Raw genomic sequence first — 20,242 nt, forward strand, 5'->3', positions numbered from 1 at the left:
TAAATGGTTTTTTATATATATGGACATTCTTGTCCTGAGGCAGACAACTGGAAAGACTCTGCAGGCTGGATCACCTGAGAGTAGAAATCTGGGCCACAGTACCTCTGATGATAGCACTGAATTTCTGTCATTAACTAGCACCTCATGGCTCTAATGCTACTCACTGTCCTTCGAGAACTGCCCAGCATCCCAGATTTTTACCGCATGCCCTCTGCCTTTTTCCTCCTCCAAGGCCCTGTGGGAGGCAGGCCCCACTGCCATATATGAGTGTTTGCAACACACTTCTCCAGGAGAGAGAACACAGGCTTGGAGGCATCTGTTTTCAAAATCAACAATCGCTTTGGGAGAAAAAAAAAAAAAATCCAAACAGGAAAAGTCATTTAAACCAAATTACTGGCACTACTATTTTCACCTCTCCACAACCTAGCCATGACTTACAGACCATACTGAGTTAAGAGTTCATCATTCCAGCTGAACTTAATGGGAGTATTTACACAAGAATTATGTTGCAATAGCTAATAGTTGGTTGTGGGCAAGTCTGTTTTGCTGTGTCTGTGCTGATTTTGGTCCAAAGAATCTTCCCACTGCTGCAGTTCCACCAATAGGTAGGAATAATTATAACACTGCTGTGACTGATCACTGCTAATTCAACATCGTATCGTCTAAATGTGGCCCTGGGCAGACTGCAGGGTTTGCAATCCATGCTGATGGCTGCTGCTGTCTTGCCCACACCAGATCTCCCATCATCAGTACCACAACAGAAGTTCTACTGGTGGGAAACTTGTAAGGAAATCGTGATTTTCATCAGATCCTCTCTGTCTCCACTTTCTTCATGGACATGATGGCAGTAATGATGTTTCTCGAGGTTACTCTGAAGACTAACGAATAAATGCTTACAAAGTGCCTTGAAGATGGAAAGTGTGAAATATTCTATTTAGTTATAAAAGCATAGACAAGGCAAAGGCAGCAGCCAACCATTTAATTCAAATAAAATGTCCTTTTATAACATTCTAGTGATGCCGGTTTTTGAATGTGACAGAGAGCAGTCAAACTCTGTACCTAAACAATGATGGCAGGAGATGCACTTCCTCTTCATGAACTTTGGAAAACCTGATCCATCTCATTTAATAACAAAAAGAAAAATAAGGAAAGGAGTGAAAGAAAGAGAAAGACAGAGAAGGAAAATATGTTCTTTGAGCCATTGTGAGGTGTAGGGCAATGTTTCATATTAACCCCAGCTTCCTCTTCATCCAGCTGATTGCTTTGAAAAACAGGGCCATAGTTCATCCACTGGTTCTATGGCCCATGTTGATCCTCAGGGAGGCACGATGTTATGTTTAGAAAGAGCTAAAGGAAAAGTATTGCTGAGGAATTTAACTAGATTTTTCAATCTAGCAGCTTTGTAAGAAAAGGGGATGCAGTGAAGCTAAAGTTTCTCCTTGAAATTGCGTTGGTTTTAATTGATACTCTCAGAGAGAAAAAAAAAAAAAAAAAAAAAAAAAGAAAAGAAAAGATAATTTCCAGCCAGAATCAGAATTTCCAGCCTGAATCAGACAGAAACCACTACATTTGGTTGGACTGAGTTAGGTAGGGTAGGGTAGATTAGGGGACCTTCTGAGGATATGGAGAGCTGGAAATCAAACCCCTGTCCCTCCTGGCTCCAAACAGGAATGCTGAGGTGGCTCTCCTGTGCTGTAACCAGTCATTTCTGATCAATTAGATCCTTTTTCCCAAATCAGCTACGACTTTTCCAGCAGAGAGACTGTCACCAAGGAAGGGAGATCCTCCAGCCTGCAGTGACAGAGATGCTCAGCTGCTGTGCAGAGACCTGGTTACCCATCCCTGGTGCCAGTCAGACTGGCAGTGAGAGCAACCTGAGCAACATGCTGCTCTGGCGCTCAGCAGCTGGGAAGAGCATTGACAATAACCTGCAGATGATGGGCTGGAAAAGCCTGTGTCCATATGATGGACACTGTTGGGTGAGATGCCCCATTCAATTTCTTGCTGCAGGGTCCATAGCAAATGTAAGGGCAAAGAGGGACATGAGTGCTGTTTTCCCACAGAACAGACAAGCTCCCTCCTCATCCTAAGAGGCACAGGTGTAAGAGGGGAACAGAACAGTGCTTTCCAGGGATTTTTTTTCAAAATGCCTCAAGCCCACATGAAACAAAATCAACAAGAATAATTTTGAAAATCAGAAATACTAATGAGCGAGGATTTAATTTCCCATACTCTACCAGTTGCCTGACCTTCCCTCTACACGTTCCCCTGTCTATACACAACAGTGAAGAAGGGAAGTTATTTCATCTAACTTCAGACATTTTAGGACACAATTCAGCTTTTAGACATCTATCACAAGACAAATAATCAGTTATAAAATACCTGTGTCTTCCCACTGACTACAAAAGCAGTCTAGATGACAAGTTCATACGCAGATATGTGATCAGATCAATTCTTAGCCCATGACAATTCCCCCCACATCATCCCCATCTCCCCCATGAAAAAAAAAATACAGATCCCCTCACAGCACAAGGCTCAGCACAAGCCAGGCTCTGCTTGCAGAGTCACACCAGGATGTGTTCATTGATGAGTGAAACCAGGTTGAAATTCAACTGCTAGCTCTGGCCTCCCACTCATTATCTCTGCTGGGTGTTTAGATCTCAGGGAATTTGTGGAGTTTCTGGGTTTCCAGATACCAGATAGTCTTTTCAGTGAGGCGGTGGGTGTAATCCCTTTGACAATTGTGGCGGAATCTCTAGAAAGCAACCTCACGAGCATTTCTTGCCCCCTCCTCTAAGGGAAGAAACCAAATTAATGGGTTTTTTTCTGACAAATGCTTGCTTTCTGCTGTTGTCAGAAAGCCAGGAGACATTTAGCAGCTGTAACAGTGGAAGATAAATAAAAGCAGAAAAATTTCCAGTCTGCTGCTACACTGGATACATATGCAAAGTGAGGTTAAAGAGAGGTAGCTCTGCTCCAGGAGAGGCTCACTCAGAAAAATTTTCGAAGCGGCACAGCTCTCCCTCCCCTTCCACCTCGATACAGGTTTAATTCTTAAAATCATAGTCCAGTGACCACTGCAAAACAAGGATAGTAGGACATTCAAACCATAAATCAATGTGAAAAGGGAACTCACTTTTTTAAGCAGGGTATGTTCACAGCTTTCAACCAAGATGCCAGTGTGCAACTGATGGGATGTTATATATGATTCAGACCTATGTTTCTAATATGAAGTTATCATGTAACAGACGCAGTGTGTTACCAGACACTGAAGTCATACAAAGCACTGCAGAAAACAACCTTCAACACAAGGAATAACTCCATTTCTTCAGGGTGTGAAACTCTTTCACTTTTTTTTCTGCTTTTGTCTCCTAGGGTTCTGTTTCCTTCAAAGCTAAAACTGGTATTTGCTGGTTTCAAGGGCTATTTATTGCTGTGACAGTGACACATCACTCCAAGTAATGCCTCTTAAGTACTATTAGCACGTATCTGATCTGAAAATGTACAAACACATTCAAATTCAAATGCTGTATTAGTAGACAGGCCTAAAATAAATAAACAGGAAACAAACAGAACTTTTGAATAGAAGGAACCGCAGTTGCAATACTTTAAAGTTAAATAAACTTTTAGATTTGACTCCCTCTAGAGTATTTTTAAGGAAAAGCTTGATACAGGAGATTCCTTTTTTGTTGCAGAAACCCTCGCACAGCAGTCCCACCGAAATGCACTTCTCTCCAAAGGCAATAACCCCTTTGTGCCCAGCAGCCTCTCTGCAACAGAGCTCTCTGTGCCGGTCACGGCCAGGCCCTCACGGGGCTCAGAGCAGAGCGTCTCCGTACCTCACTGAGACCAGAAATCATAGGAAGATCTTCCTTTTGAATCAGAGGTGAAAGAGCCGCAAGAGCGTGTACCTACATTTTCCAGAAAGGGGATCAAATCCCGTCTGTCTTCCTCAACTAAAGGAGGTAGGAGGGCTTTCGTTTGGTCTGCAGTGAATGGAGTCAGAGCAGAGCGGACCCATGTCCATAGGGGCCTGCTATAGTACAGGACCTTCATTCACTTTGACCCTTGGGGACTCAAAAGACCCCAACACATTGTTGCAACAACTGCAGCTCCCAAACGTCTTTTTTTTTTCTAAAAGGAGGACCAGTTACCTATCCCAAAATGAGCAGTGCCAATGTAATTACTGCGGCCTTGACAAGCCTTTCAGTTAAACTCCCTCAGTCCCATCATGCAGGACACAAGAAGAAACACCAACATTCAGCCGTGCCCTGTGTCCACCGATGCTCCCACTATCGCTCACTCTCGGGGAGCCACAGAGGATCGCAAGCAGCAGTGAGAGATCGAACAGGAGAAAAAAGAGCACAGGAAAAGCAACTGAATTTTCAAGAGAGAGCCCAGCAGAAACAAGACATGGAGTCTTTCAAAACATTTATGTCTATGTTGCCAATGAAAAACAAACAGAACATCAAATACATTCCGTAAGTTACATATGTAATAAAGAAAAAGGAATAAAGAACATGCACAATTTTTATTCTCTCTTTGCCAGGCAGTACAATGGAAAGATACTTGGAGGAAAAAATAAAAAGTTTAAATATACTGTAGCTGACTGGATCTGAAAATACAGAAATTGGACTTCTTACTAACTAGCTCCACCACTTCCCAGCATGTGATGTATTTTCAGTTACTAGTTTTCTAAAGACACAAAAGAAAGGGGAAAAAAAACAAACCAAAACAAAACAAAAACACCCCAACAAGCTTGCTAGCTGCGGAACTGTGTAGATAAATTCAATCTGACTACAACTCATGTACTGCACTGCAGTCCCTCCAGGAATAAATTTGGATCACTATGCCATACACTCCAAAGGGTCAACATGACATATTGCATCATATCCCCCTACACGAAAAAGAATTCGCTAGCAAACATCACTTCCAAAAGTGCTCCTTTATTCCCCTTTCACATTATAGTTTCTTATGAAATATTTTAGTGGATGACTTTGGTGCTTTGCCACATTTCTCTCAATCTGTCCATAAATGTTTTGTTGGAAAGAAAGTAAACATTACAGGACAAACACTTTATAAACCTTTGCTATTTTCATATAATACTTGAACTGGAATTGGTTTTGCCAAAAAAAAAACAACCCAAAAAAAACCCCACGTAATAATCCTGGGCTGCTGTGCAGAATGACAAAAAAAAAAAAATCTTGTTAAAATGCAAAAAGGAAAAATCAAAAAGCATAAACCAAATTATTTGTGTCTCGTCTGAGAACACAGAAATTATGCCTTTTATGAGGGTAAAAAAAAAAAAAAAAGAAAAAGAAAAAGAAAAAAAAGGCCTGCCAGGTAGACTCCATCCTGCATAGTGTAACTGGTAGCAGGGCTATCACTGTTGTTGGATCAGAAGTAGACCTGACTAACCCGCCCCTAGACGAGCGGCAGCAACGGCGAGGGTGCGAATCCCCCCACCCTGCACGCCCCAATACCGGATTCAGCAAACGTTTGTCACTCCAGGGCCCCGCAGCCGGTCTCCGGCCGGCGGAGAGGCGCTGGCCGCCGCCGCTCACGCCGCCTCCCCGCCCCGCGCAGCCGGTGCCTCCGCTGCCGCTGCTGTTTATTTCAATGACACGAGAAACGATGGGGGCTTCTCATCCTCCTGAGTCATGCATCCTCTGTCTGGGATCCTCCGCGGAGGCACTTTTAGCACCTCATTAATTACCGACTGCAACAAAGTCACGCTGTTTTGCAACTCTGCTGCCTTTGTTAAGAAATCTCAGTCCTGTGTTAGAATGTGAAAGGGGACTGTTATCTACCATATGCCCTGCTTGACTCCATATTACAAAATTAGCTTCTGGTTCCTGAAATACATATACATGTGCTCTTTATAGCCGTACCCCACGGTTCAACAGCCTGGCTTCTGTTAAAGAGCCTGCCAGTAACAATTGTGGAAGCTACTGTTGCAGATAAAAACCACTCTTAACTCCACATGTTATAAATAAATGGTTTATCCAGGAAGATGTAATTTCTTAACAATAATCGTCAAGCCCTGCTACAACACACTGCTTTAGATACCTTTTTATAAATCTGAGGGTGGGAAAACCCTCTCAAACAGTTAACTATTAAAGATAAGTAACTAACAGACTAAGGAGTCGGAGATTTTATTCCACTTTTCTTTGGCAGGTTGGTGAGACAGTATCATGTAAGGAACCGTGAAACTCTTCCCTGCAACATCCTGAGTGCTGTTACTGCAAGTAACGCTGCAGGCACATTAAAGCAGGTTGGTAGGAGAAGTTTGATCCGAACAGGGACTTTGATGGCTGTGTAGAAAGCTGTGATTTAAGAATCATCTTCAATAGCAGCTTAGCCTGGAAGCACCAGATTAGATCCACAGTGTCCTTCCTTGTTTGAGGTGGATGCTCCTCGGAGTTCAGCCCCTGCAGAGCCCCAGGGCCAGCCCAGGCTGGACTCCTGGGTGAGCAGCTTTCAGGCCAAAGCTGAGTGTGTCAGAGCTAAATTCACTGAGGAGCTGGACCTAGCCACCAGCGGGACCAGGCCCCTCTCAGCAAGGAGTGTGCAATAGCTTCTTTGTAAAACAGAGACAGAAAATAAAAGGAAATTGTAATGAAAATGCCTTTGCATAGTGGTCAGGATACATGCAGCCAGGAGATACCAGCTTCTGCTCTTAAATTTCCATTTAATGTGAAATGCGCAATCTTGAAAAAGAAAAAAAAAAGACAGAAATTAAGACTTCCCTTCGTATCCCTTAAAATCAGTTCCTTCTTATAGTCTGACACCAAGAAGCTGATCTCCTTTGCTATGTGATGGCCCTGCTGCAGCGAGCAGCCTGTGGCGTGACCCCAATTGAAGAATCCCCTAAGCAGGAGCCTAAGGTGCGGGGTGCCATTGCACTCTGAATCACACACAGGCTGAGGGTACACATGGAGCATAGTCCAGACTCTGGCAAAGTTTTATTGCCATTGGGAATTCATACTAAAAGGGATTCTGAAATAAAAGAGAAAGCTGCCTCAATTCTTTGGGAAAAAAAAGGATCTGAATGTCTCCCCTGATGGAGGAGGCTGGCTGGCTGGGGCAGGGCTGATACTCAGCTAGGCAGAAAACTCCAGCCGGGCTGGGTGTTTCCTTATTGCAGGCTCTGTTCAGGATGGATGTTGGTTCTCATAGTAGTCTGGAGGGGTGCACCTATTCCCACAGTTTATTTGGGGACTTTAGGCACCTAACTGTTGAGTGTTGGGTGTCACTTGCAGAGTCATCAGCCTAAAATATAAGAATTATTACTCCTGGATTGAAGATGCCACCATTTATTTCACTGAACCTGGGCTTTCAAGTCATAGCTGTCTGACGGCTGGTTTGTAGCTTGCTCAGTGTAGTAAATGCTGATGCTAGCTCAGCAGAAACTCCATGCTGTCATTGTTGTTTCACTATCGACCATCAGCCCCATATGGCAAAGAACTAAGTACTGAGCTAAAACAGAGTGGTTCTTTCCAGTTGTGAGTAGTGGTCAGAAAAACGCTGGAAGGTACACTAAGATGGTAAGGCTTTGACTGAGGAAGATGTGTCTTTTCAGACAAGCGCAAGGGCTTATTTCATTTCTGATGAAGTCAGTGCAACATATGCATCTGCTTCAGGCTCTGCAGGCAAAGGGACTGACATCACCTTGTGCTTCTTCTCAACAGAGGACCTTGTCTCTGGTGCACCAGTGAATATCCTACTTCAGGACTACCGTTCTGCAGTTTTTCAGGACCTTCAATTTACACTTTGAAATAAGCAGCAAGAGCATTTGAGTACAAAAGTGTTTCTTGATGGCTCATCATTATCTGCCTAATGCAATCGTGTATTACTGAAATATCTCATAGAATAAGTGCTGGTGACACATTTACCAACGTTCAGTGAAGAACCATCTCTTGTAACATTTAAAATTGAATAATAGTTGTCTCCATCTGATAAAATTCTAATTAAGCGCCACAAAGCATGGCCAGAGGAACAGCTTCTCCTCCCGTGCCAACCCCGACAGCTTGTTCAGAAGGGGCAGTGCTGCTGTTTCACTACATTTAGTAACAGTGCTTCATCTACAGCTACTACCAACCCTATACCTCTATACCAGCCCTATATCCTGTAGCTCTTGTGCCTTCAGGTCACCGGAGCCGAACTGCTTCAGGATTTCCTGGCAATGGGACAGGGTTGTTGCAGACAGCTGTAATTGCAGCACAGGAACTCCATCCACACTGTGCACCATTGTCATTCATGCCCACTTGTCCATGTACACTAGACAATCACCTATGCTGGGGTGTGAGCATACTCGCTCAGAAAAAGGCTTCTTTTCTACTCCCTGCCTTTCCAAAAGACCCTACCTGTGTAATTTCCCCTTCAGCAGTGAGACTGCTTCACTGACCCCTTTGAGACACTCCCTACCCTTACTGTTTTACGTGTCAGGCTTTCCATTCCCCTTTCCTCATGGTGAACCAGATCAGGGAACTGAATAAACTTTTTTTTTCTTTTCAGGATTTCATTTTTTTCAGCCCAGTATTTTCCTAATCCAGCATACAACTGCTATGCTTGGGCCAGCACAGCCCAGGAAGTGGGAATGAGCAAGTCGCTTGGGCAAGTGTGGGTTCCAACTTAGGCTGACATTACTACCAAAGAAATTCACAGGAAACACTGCCAAAGTGAGAAAACTGCCCCTAACTTAAGTGTTGTGAATCACCCTCCCAAACACTCGGATCACAGCGAAGTCAATGCTGAGACAAATGGATGTGTCACAGTCCTGCAAAGTCTTTGTTGTTGGTTACTCACATCCTCCAGCTTTACCCAGTCACAGTTCTACCTTACGGGCTGCCACCACTGGAGAAGTATACTTGTGCAAACTCAAGCATGAATTTAAACCAGTTCAGCTATTCTGGTATTGCTTTCTGGATGCTTAAAGTTAGTCTAGCCTAAAAGCATTTTTTTTTTCAACTTAGTGTACATCACAAAAACATTTGTATTAGTCACTTCTGTTCTATGTTGAGTATTTATACCCGAAATACACAGATACTTCCACGACAATGCTGAGATTTTTTTTCTTGTAGATATATTTGCTCTAGGCACACATTCCGCAAACACAGAACAAAAAGTTGGTCTGCATCCCAAAGGTTTTACAATCTGATTGCAAGGCCAAGAGATGACCAACTGATAGATTAATCCAGGGAAACAATGACTTAGCACGGTTTGATCATCCTCGTATTAACTGCTAAAACTTCCTCTGTGCCAAAAAGTTCTCAGTTTCATTTTGAGGCCTTCCTGTTGGACTTTCTTAACTGAACTGCATCTGGAAGGTTTGTGCTGCACAATTCGCCCATGTGTTTTTCCCACAAATATGCTTTTTTTTTTTTCCCCTATGTGCAATAAAACAATAGTTCAGCTCTCTTCCAGTGTGATCCAGAAGACCAGATCCAAACCTTTCTCGGACTGATGAAGGGTCAAGCTGACAGCAGCAGGCTTTGGACCTGGCCCAGCCTGAGGGATAGTCCAAACCGACATGCTGAATTAGGGCCTGATCCTGCAGACTTTGATTGCACTGGGATTTTATTACAATGACAGAATTGCACAAGTCGGAGATGGGAAAAATCAATTAGGTCATCTAGTCTATTTGTTGCCAGTGTAGGATTGTTCCCTACTGCACATTTTGTTAATGTTCTGTCATTACATCTTTTAAATATCTGAAGCATAAAGACATTATTAAAGACATTGGGTCTGGATCTTTGGGAAGCAGTTCATTTTTTTAAAAGCACACGTATACTCATAGGTTCAACTTATTGTGAGCAAAGTATTTCTCATCATTCATCTCTTTTGGTTTATTTAAACTATGCAATTGTAATCTTCTGTTTGTGATATTAACAGCTTTTGAGAATGCTCAAGATGTTACAGAAGATTAACCTCCTAAATTGAATATGGCTAAAGAACAAATGGTTTATGTTAGGAAACACAGAGAAATGCAACCACTGTCAGATTGGGAAACACGGAAAAGAGTAGTAATACAGACACACACACATACTTACATATAAATATACACGTGTTTTGGGTAATTTCTTACATATTCGTGCCTCTCTGCATGCCTTCCCCACTCTGTGCTTGCCTCTTAGCTTCTACAGGGAACACAAAATGTGGGGCAAAGACTGTCAAGATTTGGGGTCCTGTGCAGTGCCAAGAGCATCATTGGTGTTAACAAATAGTAGATGTGTCAGATTGTGCAACCTTTACTCAGAATGCCTGCTCCAGTCCTCTAACCCTTCTCACTTCAGCAGCCATCACCAGCCCAGGTCTGTGGGGGTGCCACTGTGAGTCCTTCCTTGGTGGTGACGTCTCACCTGTGCCACCTACACCGTGAGCAGCACTTGAAAAATAAGAGTGTCCAATACAGGACACACTATGCTTCATTTTCAAATTATGTATCAGAAGTAATCTGAGGCCTTTATTGCTTTACTGTGCTTCCCAAGTTGAAAAGGCAAATTGGTGACCCTTTTGTTCACTTACACAAACTATTTCCAGTCTAGAGAAGAATGACAAAGGGTTAGCATTTGGCTGTCCTGTTCACATGGCTAGTTTTTATGACTAGAGTGCCGTTTTAAGAAAGCACAGTATCAGCTATTAATTGGATATTATTATCTTATTTTGGATATAATCTGAGCATCTTGAGCCCATGTCCTTTTTTCCCCAATTTGTTAGCTGTTTTGAAAACTGAAATTAACATTTTCTAGCTGCGGAAAGTTGCACAGAGAAACATTTGCTGGGCAGGAATTGCGATAGTGAAACCACCAGACATTATTCCTCTTTGTTTTTTTTTTTTTTTTAAGAAAAAAACAAACAAACAAACAACCACACCACCTAGCTGATTTTACAGTCTCCTGCTGCTGGTTTTAGCACAGTTCAGTGAAACAGAGGGCTCAGACATCTTTGACTTTTCGGCAGCAATATGAACCATCAGCCATTCTCCCCTTCCCCGTGCTCTTTAATAAACTCCAAAACAGAGGGGCGCACAAAACCACCCTGGGAGCTCTTTCTCATCCACCCATTTCAGCTGCAAGGAAACACTACATCCAGCTCCCTCCGCTGCATGCGTGGCTGCTGGCTCCTCACCTCCCCAGGGCCTGGCGATAGGAGGCTTTTTTTGCAAGCCCGCTCCCCGCCGATGCGATGCAGGCAGCCCACCGGTTGCAGGCCCACGCGCAGCTGTGCAGCCCCGTGCAGCCCAGGCCAGCTCGCTGGCTCGGCCTCCCGAGGGCTGATGTCAGCCTGAACTTTGCCACCGATATCTCATCGGGATGAGCGACATAAACAGAGAATCGCACGCCAGGGTTTTGCTCTGGAACAAGCTCCTTCCACACATTTCGGCAATATAAATCTTCTCCTTTTATCGCAGAGTAGCAGTAACTGTTTATGGGTTCGGTTTGTTATTGTCGTTGGGTGTTTTTTTCCCCCCAACGGAGCTGGTTTGGGGGGGTAACCTGGTTCTCCGGCATCCTCTTGCCCTGTCCCTTTTCAGATCCCATCTCGAGTAGAGGCGCAGCTTTTGTTTTCTCTCCCTGTTCATGCCCTCTTCCACAGCAAATAAGAGACCTCTCCCCCCCCCGCCACTGGTTGCTCATGCGTCCCCTGCCCTTCTGCTTGGCCCTCAGCCGGCACACACCGCACAAGGCAGTTTGGTCGAGGCTCTTGGGCGACCCACGCGCTCCCAGGACCCATCTCCCAACACGTCTGCCCCACGTATCTCTGCTCTAGCAGGGGCACATGGAAGGGGAGAGGCTGGAGAGGCAGTGAGCGGAGTTTCTCAGCCGTGCTTTGTCAGGGCAAGGAGAGGGAGTGCACTCCCCGTTTGTTTAATGTTTTCCTTATGTTTCTCGCGGAGCGTTTATTTTTTCGACATGCTTTCTCTGCCCACTGGTGCTAACGCTGCTCCAGCGAGCTGGCTGGCTGGCTGCAGGTTGGCTCACGCGTGCGTGTCCCATCCTTTCTCTGCAACCTTGTTTATTTATGCCACTCGTCCGCCTTGCTCAGAAATTTCCACACGCGCACTAGAACACGAGGAGTCTCCAACCAAACAAAACACGGAGGCGAACACACTCTCTTCGTGTTGGTGTAGCCCCTCGGCTTGTCTGCCGAGTGACTTTTTATTTTATGCCTCTCCGGCAATCCCACCCCATCCGGCTCAAGTATCCTGGATTAGAAAGACTTTCCCCAGAGTCCTTTTCAAAGGGAGCCTCCCACAGACCTTTAAATCCCCCACATTTTATGGTACAGATATTTAACAGCTCGGAGAGGGGCAGCGGGGGGAGAGCCCGAGGAAAACAGTGACAAACAGAGTGGCTGCCCCTCGCTCTGCCAAGGCCCCCGATGCCATCAGCGCCTGTTTCCCCAGCTTTCTCTCTCATCCCAGCGACAGCCACTGAGATAAGAAGCCAAGCAAGAAAGGGTTCAGTGAAGTCGCCGGTTTTCCCCTGAATCAGCCTCACCTCCCCCTTTCTCGCCCTCCCTTTCCCCCCTCCCCCCAAAAGAGACACCCTTGTTGGAGAAAGGAAAGGCAATACCCCTCTGTCAAACAGGCGGCCGTGCCAGGCCTCTCTGCAGCTGTGGGGCGGGCTCTGGTCGGAGTCCCGTGGCGGCGGCTGCAGGCACTCCCGGGGCGCTCGGGCTCGGCTGGGCTCGCCCCCCGCCTCCCCCCTGCTGCCCCCGGCCCCAACGGGATACGCGGCTTTGCTCTGCCCCGTGCCGCGGGAGAAGCCACCCCGGAAAAAAACCCTGTCCCGGGGGCGGTGGGGAAAGGCAATAAGGGAGAAAATCCCGAGGAGAGGCTGAAGACCCCTCGCTCCCCTCCCATCTCCATTTTGAGCAGGGCTGTAGGGGGTAGATTCAGGCAAGGGAGGGGGGCGGGAGGGTGCTGCGCTGTGTTCCCTTGGCAAATGGAGGGGGGGGCTCCTCCCCACGGAGGGGCCGGGGCGCGGAGAGCAGCGGCAGCTCCGCGGAGGGCCGGGGAAAGCCGGCGGCGGAGGGGAGGCGAGCGGAGACCGCCGGGCGGGGGCTGCCAGCGAGGCTGCGGAGCTCCGCCGCCCGCCCCGGCCCTGGCCCCGCCGCGGGAAGATGCTCGGAGTGCTGATGCCCGGCGCGGGGCTCTGGCCGTCCGGGCGCGGGCCTCCTCCCGCCCCGCCCCGCCCCGGGGGCCCTCTCCCCCGGGGCCCCGCTCCGGAGCAGCTCCTGCATGAAGCCTGGGGGCTCCTGGTCGGCGAGTGGGAGAGCCGGGGGGCGGGTGGTGGTGGTGGTGGGGGCCAGCCCACCTGCGCCCGGCGGCTGGCGGTGCCCGCGGCGCAGAGCGCGACTGCTCCGGAGCGGCGGCGGCGGGGCTGGGTCCTCCTCCTGCCCCCCCGCCGCTCCCGCCCTCGCACACCCCTCTCCCACGGCCATCCATCCACCCATCCACCCATCCATCCATCCATCCATCCCTCCGTCCTGTCGGCACCTCGCCCGCCCGGCGCGCAGACGGGCGCGTACAGCCGCCCCGCACCCCGGCACCCCCCCATCTCCCCTCAACCCCCCCAAAATGCTGCCGGCCGCCCGCCCGGCGTGGACCCCGGCAGCGGCTGCTCTGCTCCTCTCCGCTGCTGACTCCCCTCTGAGGTTTGCGGCAGGTAGCGGGGCGGTCGGTTGGAAAGTGCAATAAGAAAAGCGGAGGGGAAGGAAAGAGAAAAAAAAAAAAAAAAAAGAGGAAGAAAAAAAAAAAAGGAAAAAAAAAAAGCAAAAGCCATCAAGCCGGCCAAGCCCAGCTTTGGATCTCAGTGCAGGTATTTCTGCTGCTGTGTTCATCCCTTGCCGCCCGCCACCCCGGTTTATGGTTTTTTTTTTAAAGGAAAGAAAAAAAGAACGAAAAGGAGAAGTCGAACTCTCACAGGGTTACTATGCAATTGCGACTGATTTCTTGTTTTTTTATCACTTTGAACTTTATGGAATACATTGGCAGCCAGCACGCCTCCAGGGTACGGCGACAGGGAAGAAGTAAGTGCGAAGAGATTTATACTTTGATAACTTCTGCCTCTTCTCGTTGCGCTGCTCACCTGTGCGGGGGGCTCCCGTGTGCCCCCGCTGCCCGCGGGAGTGCGCGGGGACGCAAATCCCGCGCCCGCGGGGCGGCCGAGCGGATCTGCGGGCGGTTTCCTTGAGCCGGAGGGATGAAGGCGAGCTTTGATCTCTTGCTGCTCTTCTCTCTCACCTCACCGGGATGAGCAGAGCTGGCTCCGGGAGGACCTGCGTCCGCTCCTTTATGTTTTAAAATCTGGTAACGGGGAACGTCCTTTCCTAGCTCTTTTTCCACTTCCTAAAGGGAAAGCGCGATGACACGACAGGTAACTTTTTTTTTTTTTTTTTTTTTTATCCCGCCGTGACGCCCCAAGCGCCTTTCTCCACCACCCCGGTCACTGTGTTTAGCGACCTGGGGGAGGAGGGAGAGAGAAGCCCCCACCCGAGGACCAGCAGTAGAGGTTACCGCTGTGGGTGAAGCCTGGCGCCCGGCGATGCGGCCTGGGGGGGCTGGGAGGTGTCGCGGCGCTGGCTCCCAGCCTCCACTCGCCACCGGTCGCTTCGGTGCCACCGTCCGGGAAGCTCCCGGCTCATCCATCGGCACTGCCCTGGAGCTGTGCCCCCTGATTTTTCATGGTTTGAGTTTTTTTAGGTTTTTTTTTTGTTTTAATTTTTTTTTAATCCCATGGGATGAGGGCACTTGGTCCCTTCTGGTTTAGCCAGCCTCTGACCAATGCCACCTGGGTCCGGGGTGGCGGCGGGAGGGAGCCAGCAGGGCCAGGGGGCGAGGGGCGGTACCGGGGGGTGCTGGCAGCACCTCCTTGGGCGCTGCCGTCGGAGGAGGCGATGGGAGAGACCAGGGGCAAGCTGAGCCCCCCGGCACCGGGGCGAGAGGAAAAGCCAGGCAGAAACGAGTGTCCCCCACTCGGGAAGGCGCTGTCCAGGCCGCGGGGCCCCGCCACCGGCGGGCGGGTTCGGGCACCAGCGTTGCCGGCGGCACCGGGTGCCTCCGAGGACCAAGCTCCGCCGTGACCCCCTCACCTCACTCCCCCCGACGGCAGCGGCGGGATGCCGCAGCGGCGGGCACCGGGACGTGCCCACATCCCGCATCACCACCCCCCGCCTACATCGGGCCCACCGCCGTTTTTTGGGGAGGGGAAGCATTTTTCTGCGCACCTCCCGCGGACGGGCTGCTCGTGCCTGACAGCTGCAGATAGCGGGGAAATGTTATAAAACACGGCAGCCCGCCTTTCAGCAGCGAGAAGTAACGGAGTTACCTCCTCAGGGAGGGGAGGGGGGGGTACTATTATTTTAATGTTTTCTTTTTTTTTCGCTCGGCCCTCGCTCCCTGCCCCTGCTTGGCACGGCTCGCCCTTGAAAGCCTCCTTTGTACGGTTCGCCTGCCGCACACAAGGTCCGATTCACCCAAAGTGCCCCGACAGCGGAGCCGAGGACGAGGGAGCCCGGGGCTCCAGCCCTCCCCATCCCCATGGCCGCGCAGCCGGGGAGCACTAAGGGCGAAGTCAAACATGTCAGGGCGTCCGATTTATTATCCTTGGCAAGGGAGGGCCCCGCAGCCTCCACCGCTTCCCACCCACTCCTTTAACCCCTGGCAGCCGCCGGCCCACAAGCTGCGGCTGCCCGCCCCGACAGACGCGGGTGGAGGGGTCCAGCCCCGAGTGGGGGGACACAACAAGGGTAGGGGAGCAGGACACCCCCTCCCACCACCACCACCACCACCACCCTGCGTGGGGAGAGGGTCGGGGAGCGGGCCCCCCTCTCCTCCGCCCGGCCTTGCTCCGGCACCTGGTGCGCTCCGGGCCAGAGCTGGGCCGGCGGCGACCTCTGCTGTCCTGTGCACGGCGGGCAGCCCCCGCCGGCAGGTGCGCCGCCCGGCTCGCCTCGGCCCGGCTCGGCTCGGCTCGGTTCCGCTCGGCTCGGCTCGGTTCCGCTCGGCCCGGCTCGGGGCAGCCGAGATTTCCCGGTAGCTGGGCTCCTGCGTGTTTTCCGGGAAATAGGGGGGAAAGTGTTGGCTGGAAGTAATCGGCTTGTTGGTACAAGGTGGAGAAGGTGCTGAGTACTTGCTCAGAGCTTTCTGGTTAAAATGCAAGCGTGGAGTTGAATTCACGGCTGAAAAATCCCAGCTAGAAAGAGTCGGAGTGGGAGCCCGGCTCATTGTTTTGGCAGATAAGGGTCGGAACACCCCAGCTGTACATCGTCCACGGGCCGAGGTCTGCACACCCGGCGGGCTCTGAGATACTCGGTATAACGAGTGGTTACGTGGGGTGAGGCAAAAATGAGAGCGCGAGTGTTTGTGAAGGTTGTAAAATAAGAGGTTACAGTCGCTGCTTGCACTGGTCATCTGGGCTTTAAAAATCCATGAACTGCTGTTAGTGAATAGTAGAACTTGAAAAAAACGATAGCGTGCGGATAAAGGAGACACCTGTCAAACTCATCTGTTGCATGAAAGACTTTCCCTGGATTTCTCTTTCTTTTGCCCAGTCTCCTTTAAGCATAAGTCCTAATCCAATTGCTAGGGAAGTGTTTTCAAATTTCCACTTAACTATGTACTTTTAAGTATAGTACAAACCACTTGCCATCAGACAGTCAGTGAGCCCTTGTTACTGCATTTTGTTTAATATCCAAGTCCCCCATTCTACGTATTATATTGTAGACTCCCACATTTTAAGATAAAGGAATAATGAAGCCTGAACTGACTAATTCAGCATACGCTGGGCCAGACTCCCAGCTGGTATAAATTGAGGTTTCTTTGTTAAATTACCCCATTAGAAGGACCTGAAGCATTACTTATTTTGTACCTATTGCCAGAGTAATCCTTACTAGGAGAAAAATCTGGTCTGCAGTCCTTTCGCTCCCCAAACTCCTACTCCAATTTCTAGTTTGAGGATCCTAAGTGTCTCTCTTGTGATCAGCAGTAAACGCGGAGTTGGCTGTGCAGAGGCAAAACTCCTCTGAACTTCGCAATGGAGTGCGGAGGATTGGGCCCATAGTTAGACATAGCACACAAGATCAATAAAAGTTCAAAAGCAAACATATAATTAGCAAAGGGATTTGTTTGTATTCTGATAAGAGCAATTAAGATTAACAAATTAAGTTGCTTGTTTGGGTCCGACAAGAGAGATTAATATGCAGCTGGGTATAGACTAGCCTACCAATAAGTAAGAAGTTCTGTGTATCTGCCAGTGATTACAGTTTGCTTAGGAAAAAAAGTAGGATTAAGCCAATAGTTCCAAAATATTTTGGCTCTGCAGGCCACCACCAGCCCTCAGAACTTATTAGTGAGCTGTGCACCTTTCTCTTTGACCTTTTAACTGACGGACATGAAGTAGTATTTGCATTCACGGGTCTGTGAATGACCGACCAACCATTTGCCATGACCCTGTGGACTACCACTGAGCCATGGACTAAATTTGGAAATCGCTAGAATAAGCAAAGTGATAGAAAATTCCGTCTTTATACTACAACTCCTACATCTGGGAGTAAAACTACCAGTCTGACTTAGTGGAAGAGCAATTCAGCTGTAGAGCTACCATGACGTATACTACTGGTAGCCCATCGGTATCTGATGTTGGCAATTGCCTCCTGCCTTTTGCTGTAACGGCACGTTCACGATACCCGACGTTTGCTCATTTGTTTGGTCGCTCGTTCCTTCGGTCGCTCCTCTGTCGGTTCTTCTATTGACGCGGGACTCCAGGTCTTCCAGCATCTGCTTCTGGTCATGGTCACGAGTGGAGGGCTCCACCCTGCAAACACTCTGCCTCTCTGGCGTGAGTTTGCATGCAAATATTTTCAAACTCAAAATTAAGCAGATGCGTAACAGCCCGTTTGAAAACATAGCTATATAAAATAGAAGAAAACAGGAGAGAACTGACAGAAAACAAACTAGTAAAATTACGTCTTCATTTTGTTTATACCCTTGTGGAGGGTGTCATTTCCATGGAGGTAAAATGTCAGCAAGAAAAGAGGAATTGTATTATTAATTAAAATAACACTGCATTTTGGAAGCAATTTTTTTAATAGTTCACCATCAATACACATATTACATGTATCTACATGTGTGTTTAGGATTGGCATGGCACAGATGGCAATGCTACATATTCTATATGTAATAGAGGTGCTGTTAGCAACTTTTTAAAAAAGAAATAATTTAATATCTGAGTGCAATAATTTAAAGCAGAAGTTAGCCAAACAAGCAGCCATCAAGTAGGCTGAATCTGTCTTCGGGCAGGATTAAATTATTCAATGTTTGTTCTCTTTCAAAGTACTTGTATGCCGCTGATAATTCTTTTTCTATGATGTTTTCATATTAGTATTGTCAGGGTAAATTCTTTGCTGGTGACAAGTGCATCTTTTCTTTTTTTGCAATGAAACTATATTTCTCCTTTTGGATGAGATCCTTTTTGTTTCGAAATAGACTGTAAAATTCCTACTGCAGTTGTTAGAAGCAAAAGCAGACACAGAACTGTTTCATCGGGTTTTCATAAACGGTGGACATATTTCGTTGCAATGATATCTTAAATAATTAAATATTAGAAAATCACTACCCATCACCAAAAGCATTAGAAGTGTTATCGGGATAGCCTGCTTGTGTTGATTTTTTTATAACTCTATGTGCATGTAGGTCTGTGCTTGAAGTATCCCAACGGCATGTGGAACAGTACGTGTTATTATCCCAAGAGACTAAAGAACAGTTACAGACCAGTTCCCGTCTCATACCTGGCATCTGAAAGGCTGATAATTTCAAATTTTGTTTCTTTCAGCTGCTGAAGACATTTCTTATACTATATACAATTCATGTTAAGCTGTAAATACATATATTACCACAACTTCTCAAACCCATCGATGTGGGATGGTATATCAGCAAATATATAAAAAGTCGTATTTCTCTTTGCAGGCAGAATAAAATACTGCTATTATTAACGAGATGGTATTAGAGCTTGAACCTGCCTCTGCTTTCAGTGGAGAAAGTCCCATGGACTTCGCTGGAGCTGGAGAGGGCTCTTTTTCTATGGGACCTCGGGAAACATTTTGCGTTTGGAAGAATTCCTATGCTAGAGCACTTGCAAAATTGCAAATATGTACGACCTCTACATAGGAAAAAACAGTGCTCCCTACCTTTCAAAGCTATGATATATAGCCTGCTTGGGAGGCAATCTCTTTCTTAAGCATATGGAAAGAACAGCTATTTTACTGCTTTCACCTCTTGAGCCAACTGAAGTCAATAAAGTTAACTCTGAGATTAATCTCTTCTATTAAGCGTTGTTATTAGTCTATCAGGCCTTTGCAAATCCCCAGTCTGCTGCTGCTTCTTGCTGTAAATTTTTCTCTGAAGATAACGGAAGTTATGCTGAATAAAATCTGAGCTAGGACTTAAAAATCAGACTTACTCATTATCTCTTGCTTAGCGTGCTCATTTTCCTTTCTGGTTAATACAACTAGTGTGCTGGCTTGACCACTGCTGTTTATTGCTAACATTAACAAGCTGTCTGTCATTTCATGTTCAATCATTTATAGACAGTGACTACTAGGAAAATTCATCCGTTAAAACTATGGTGGTTCTTAAGAAGTTTTTGTCCCCAGCAGTAAGTTTTCCCTTTTGCTCTTGAAATTAAATGAAAAGTTGCGAAAGCCTGGTGGAGGAGATTTAAATCTAATAAAAAAATAATATTCTTGTCTCACTTCTAATTTTGGAGTCTGGACTACGCAAAATCACTTTGCCAATTTTTCACCAAAATAATTCAGAACAAAGCAATCTTATCAGATGACAAAAGGCAGCTGAAACAATGTACGTTTTTATACAAAAGTCTGTCTGTCTGCTATTACCACAAATGATGCCACAGATAAAAATATTCAGATAATATTTATTCATGCAAAACATGTTATGACTCTCAAAAAAAATAAGAGAAGAGCTACAACTTTTTAAAAAATAATTGAATAACTGGGCTTCTGCTGATGGCAGAACGATTACTTATTAGACGCTTTCTCATAATAAAATCCAACAGATTTTATTAATGATTACTTTAGCCCTATTTTTATTGTTAGCAGTGAGCAGTGTGATGAGCAGTGCTGCTTAAAAAGAACGAACAATTGTACTATGGGTATACGGTAGCTGACTAATGAACGTTTTTGTGTGTTTCGATTTCTAGGATTATGAGCTATAGAC

General features: G+C 47.2%; 1 protein-coding gene across 1 annotated transcript in view; it reads left to right on the forward strand.

Moving 5' to 3' along the window:
- Window positions 1–13,253: 13,253 nt before the first annotated feature.
- Window positions 13,254–20,242, forward strand: part of RSPO3 (R-spondin 3) — a 62,819-nt gene continuing 55,830 nt past the window's right edge. The window contains exon 1 of the mRNA XM_086744507.1: window positions 13,254–14,037. Coding sequence (XP_086600633.1) covers window positions 13,941–14,037 — 97 coding nt within the window. The 5' untranslated portion in view covers window positions 13,254–13,940. The remainder of the gene's footprint in view (window positions 14,038–20,242) is intronic.

The sequence above is a fragment of the Chlamydotis macqueenii genome, chromosome 3 (assembly GCF_036417535.1).
Source record: "Chlamydotis macqueenii isolate bChlMac1 chromosome 3, bChlMac1.mat, whole genome shotgun sequence".
Lineage (NCBI taxonomy): Eukaryota > Metazoa > Chordata > Aves > Otidiformes > Otididae > Chlamydotis > Chlamydotis macqueenii.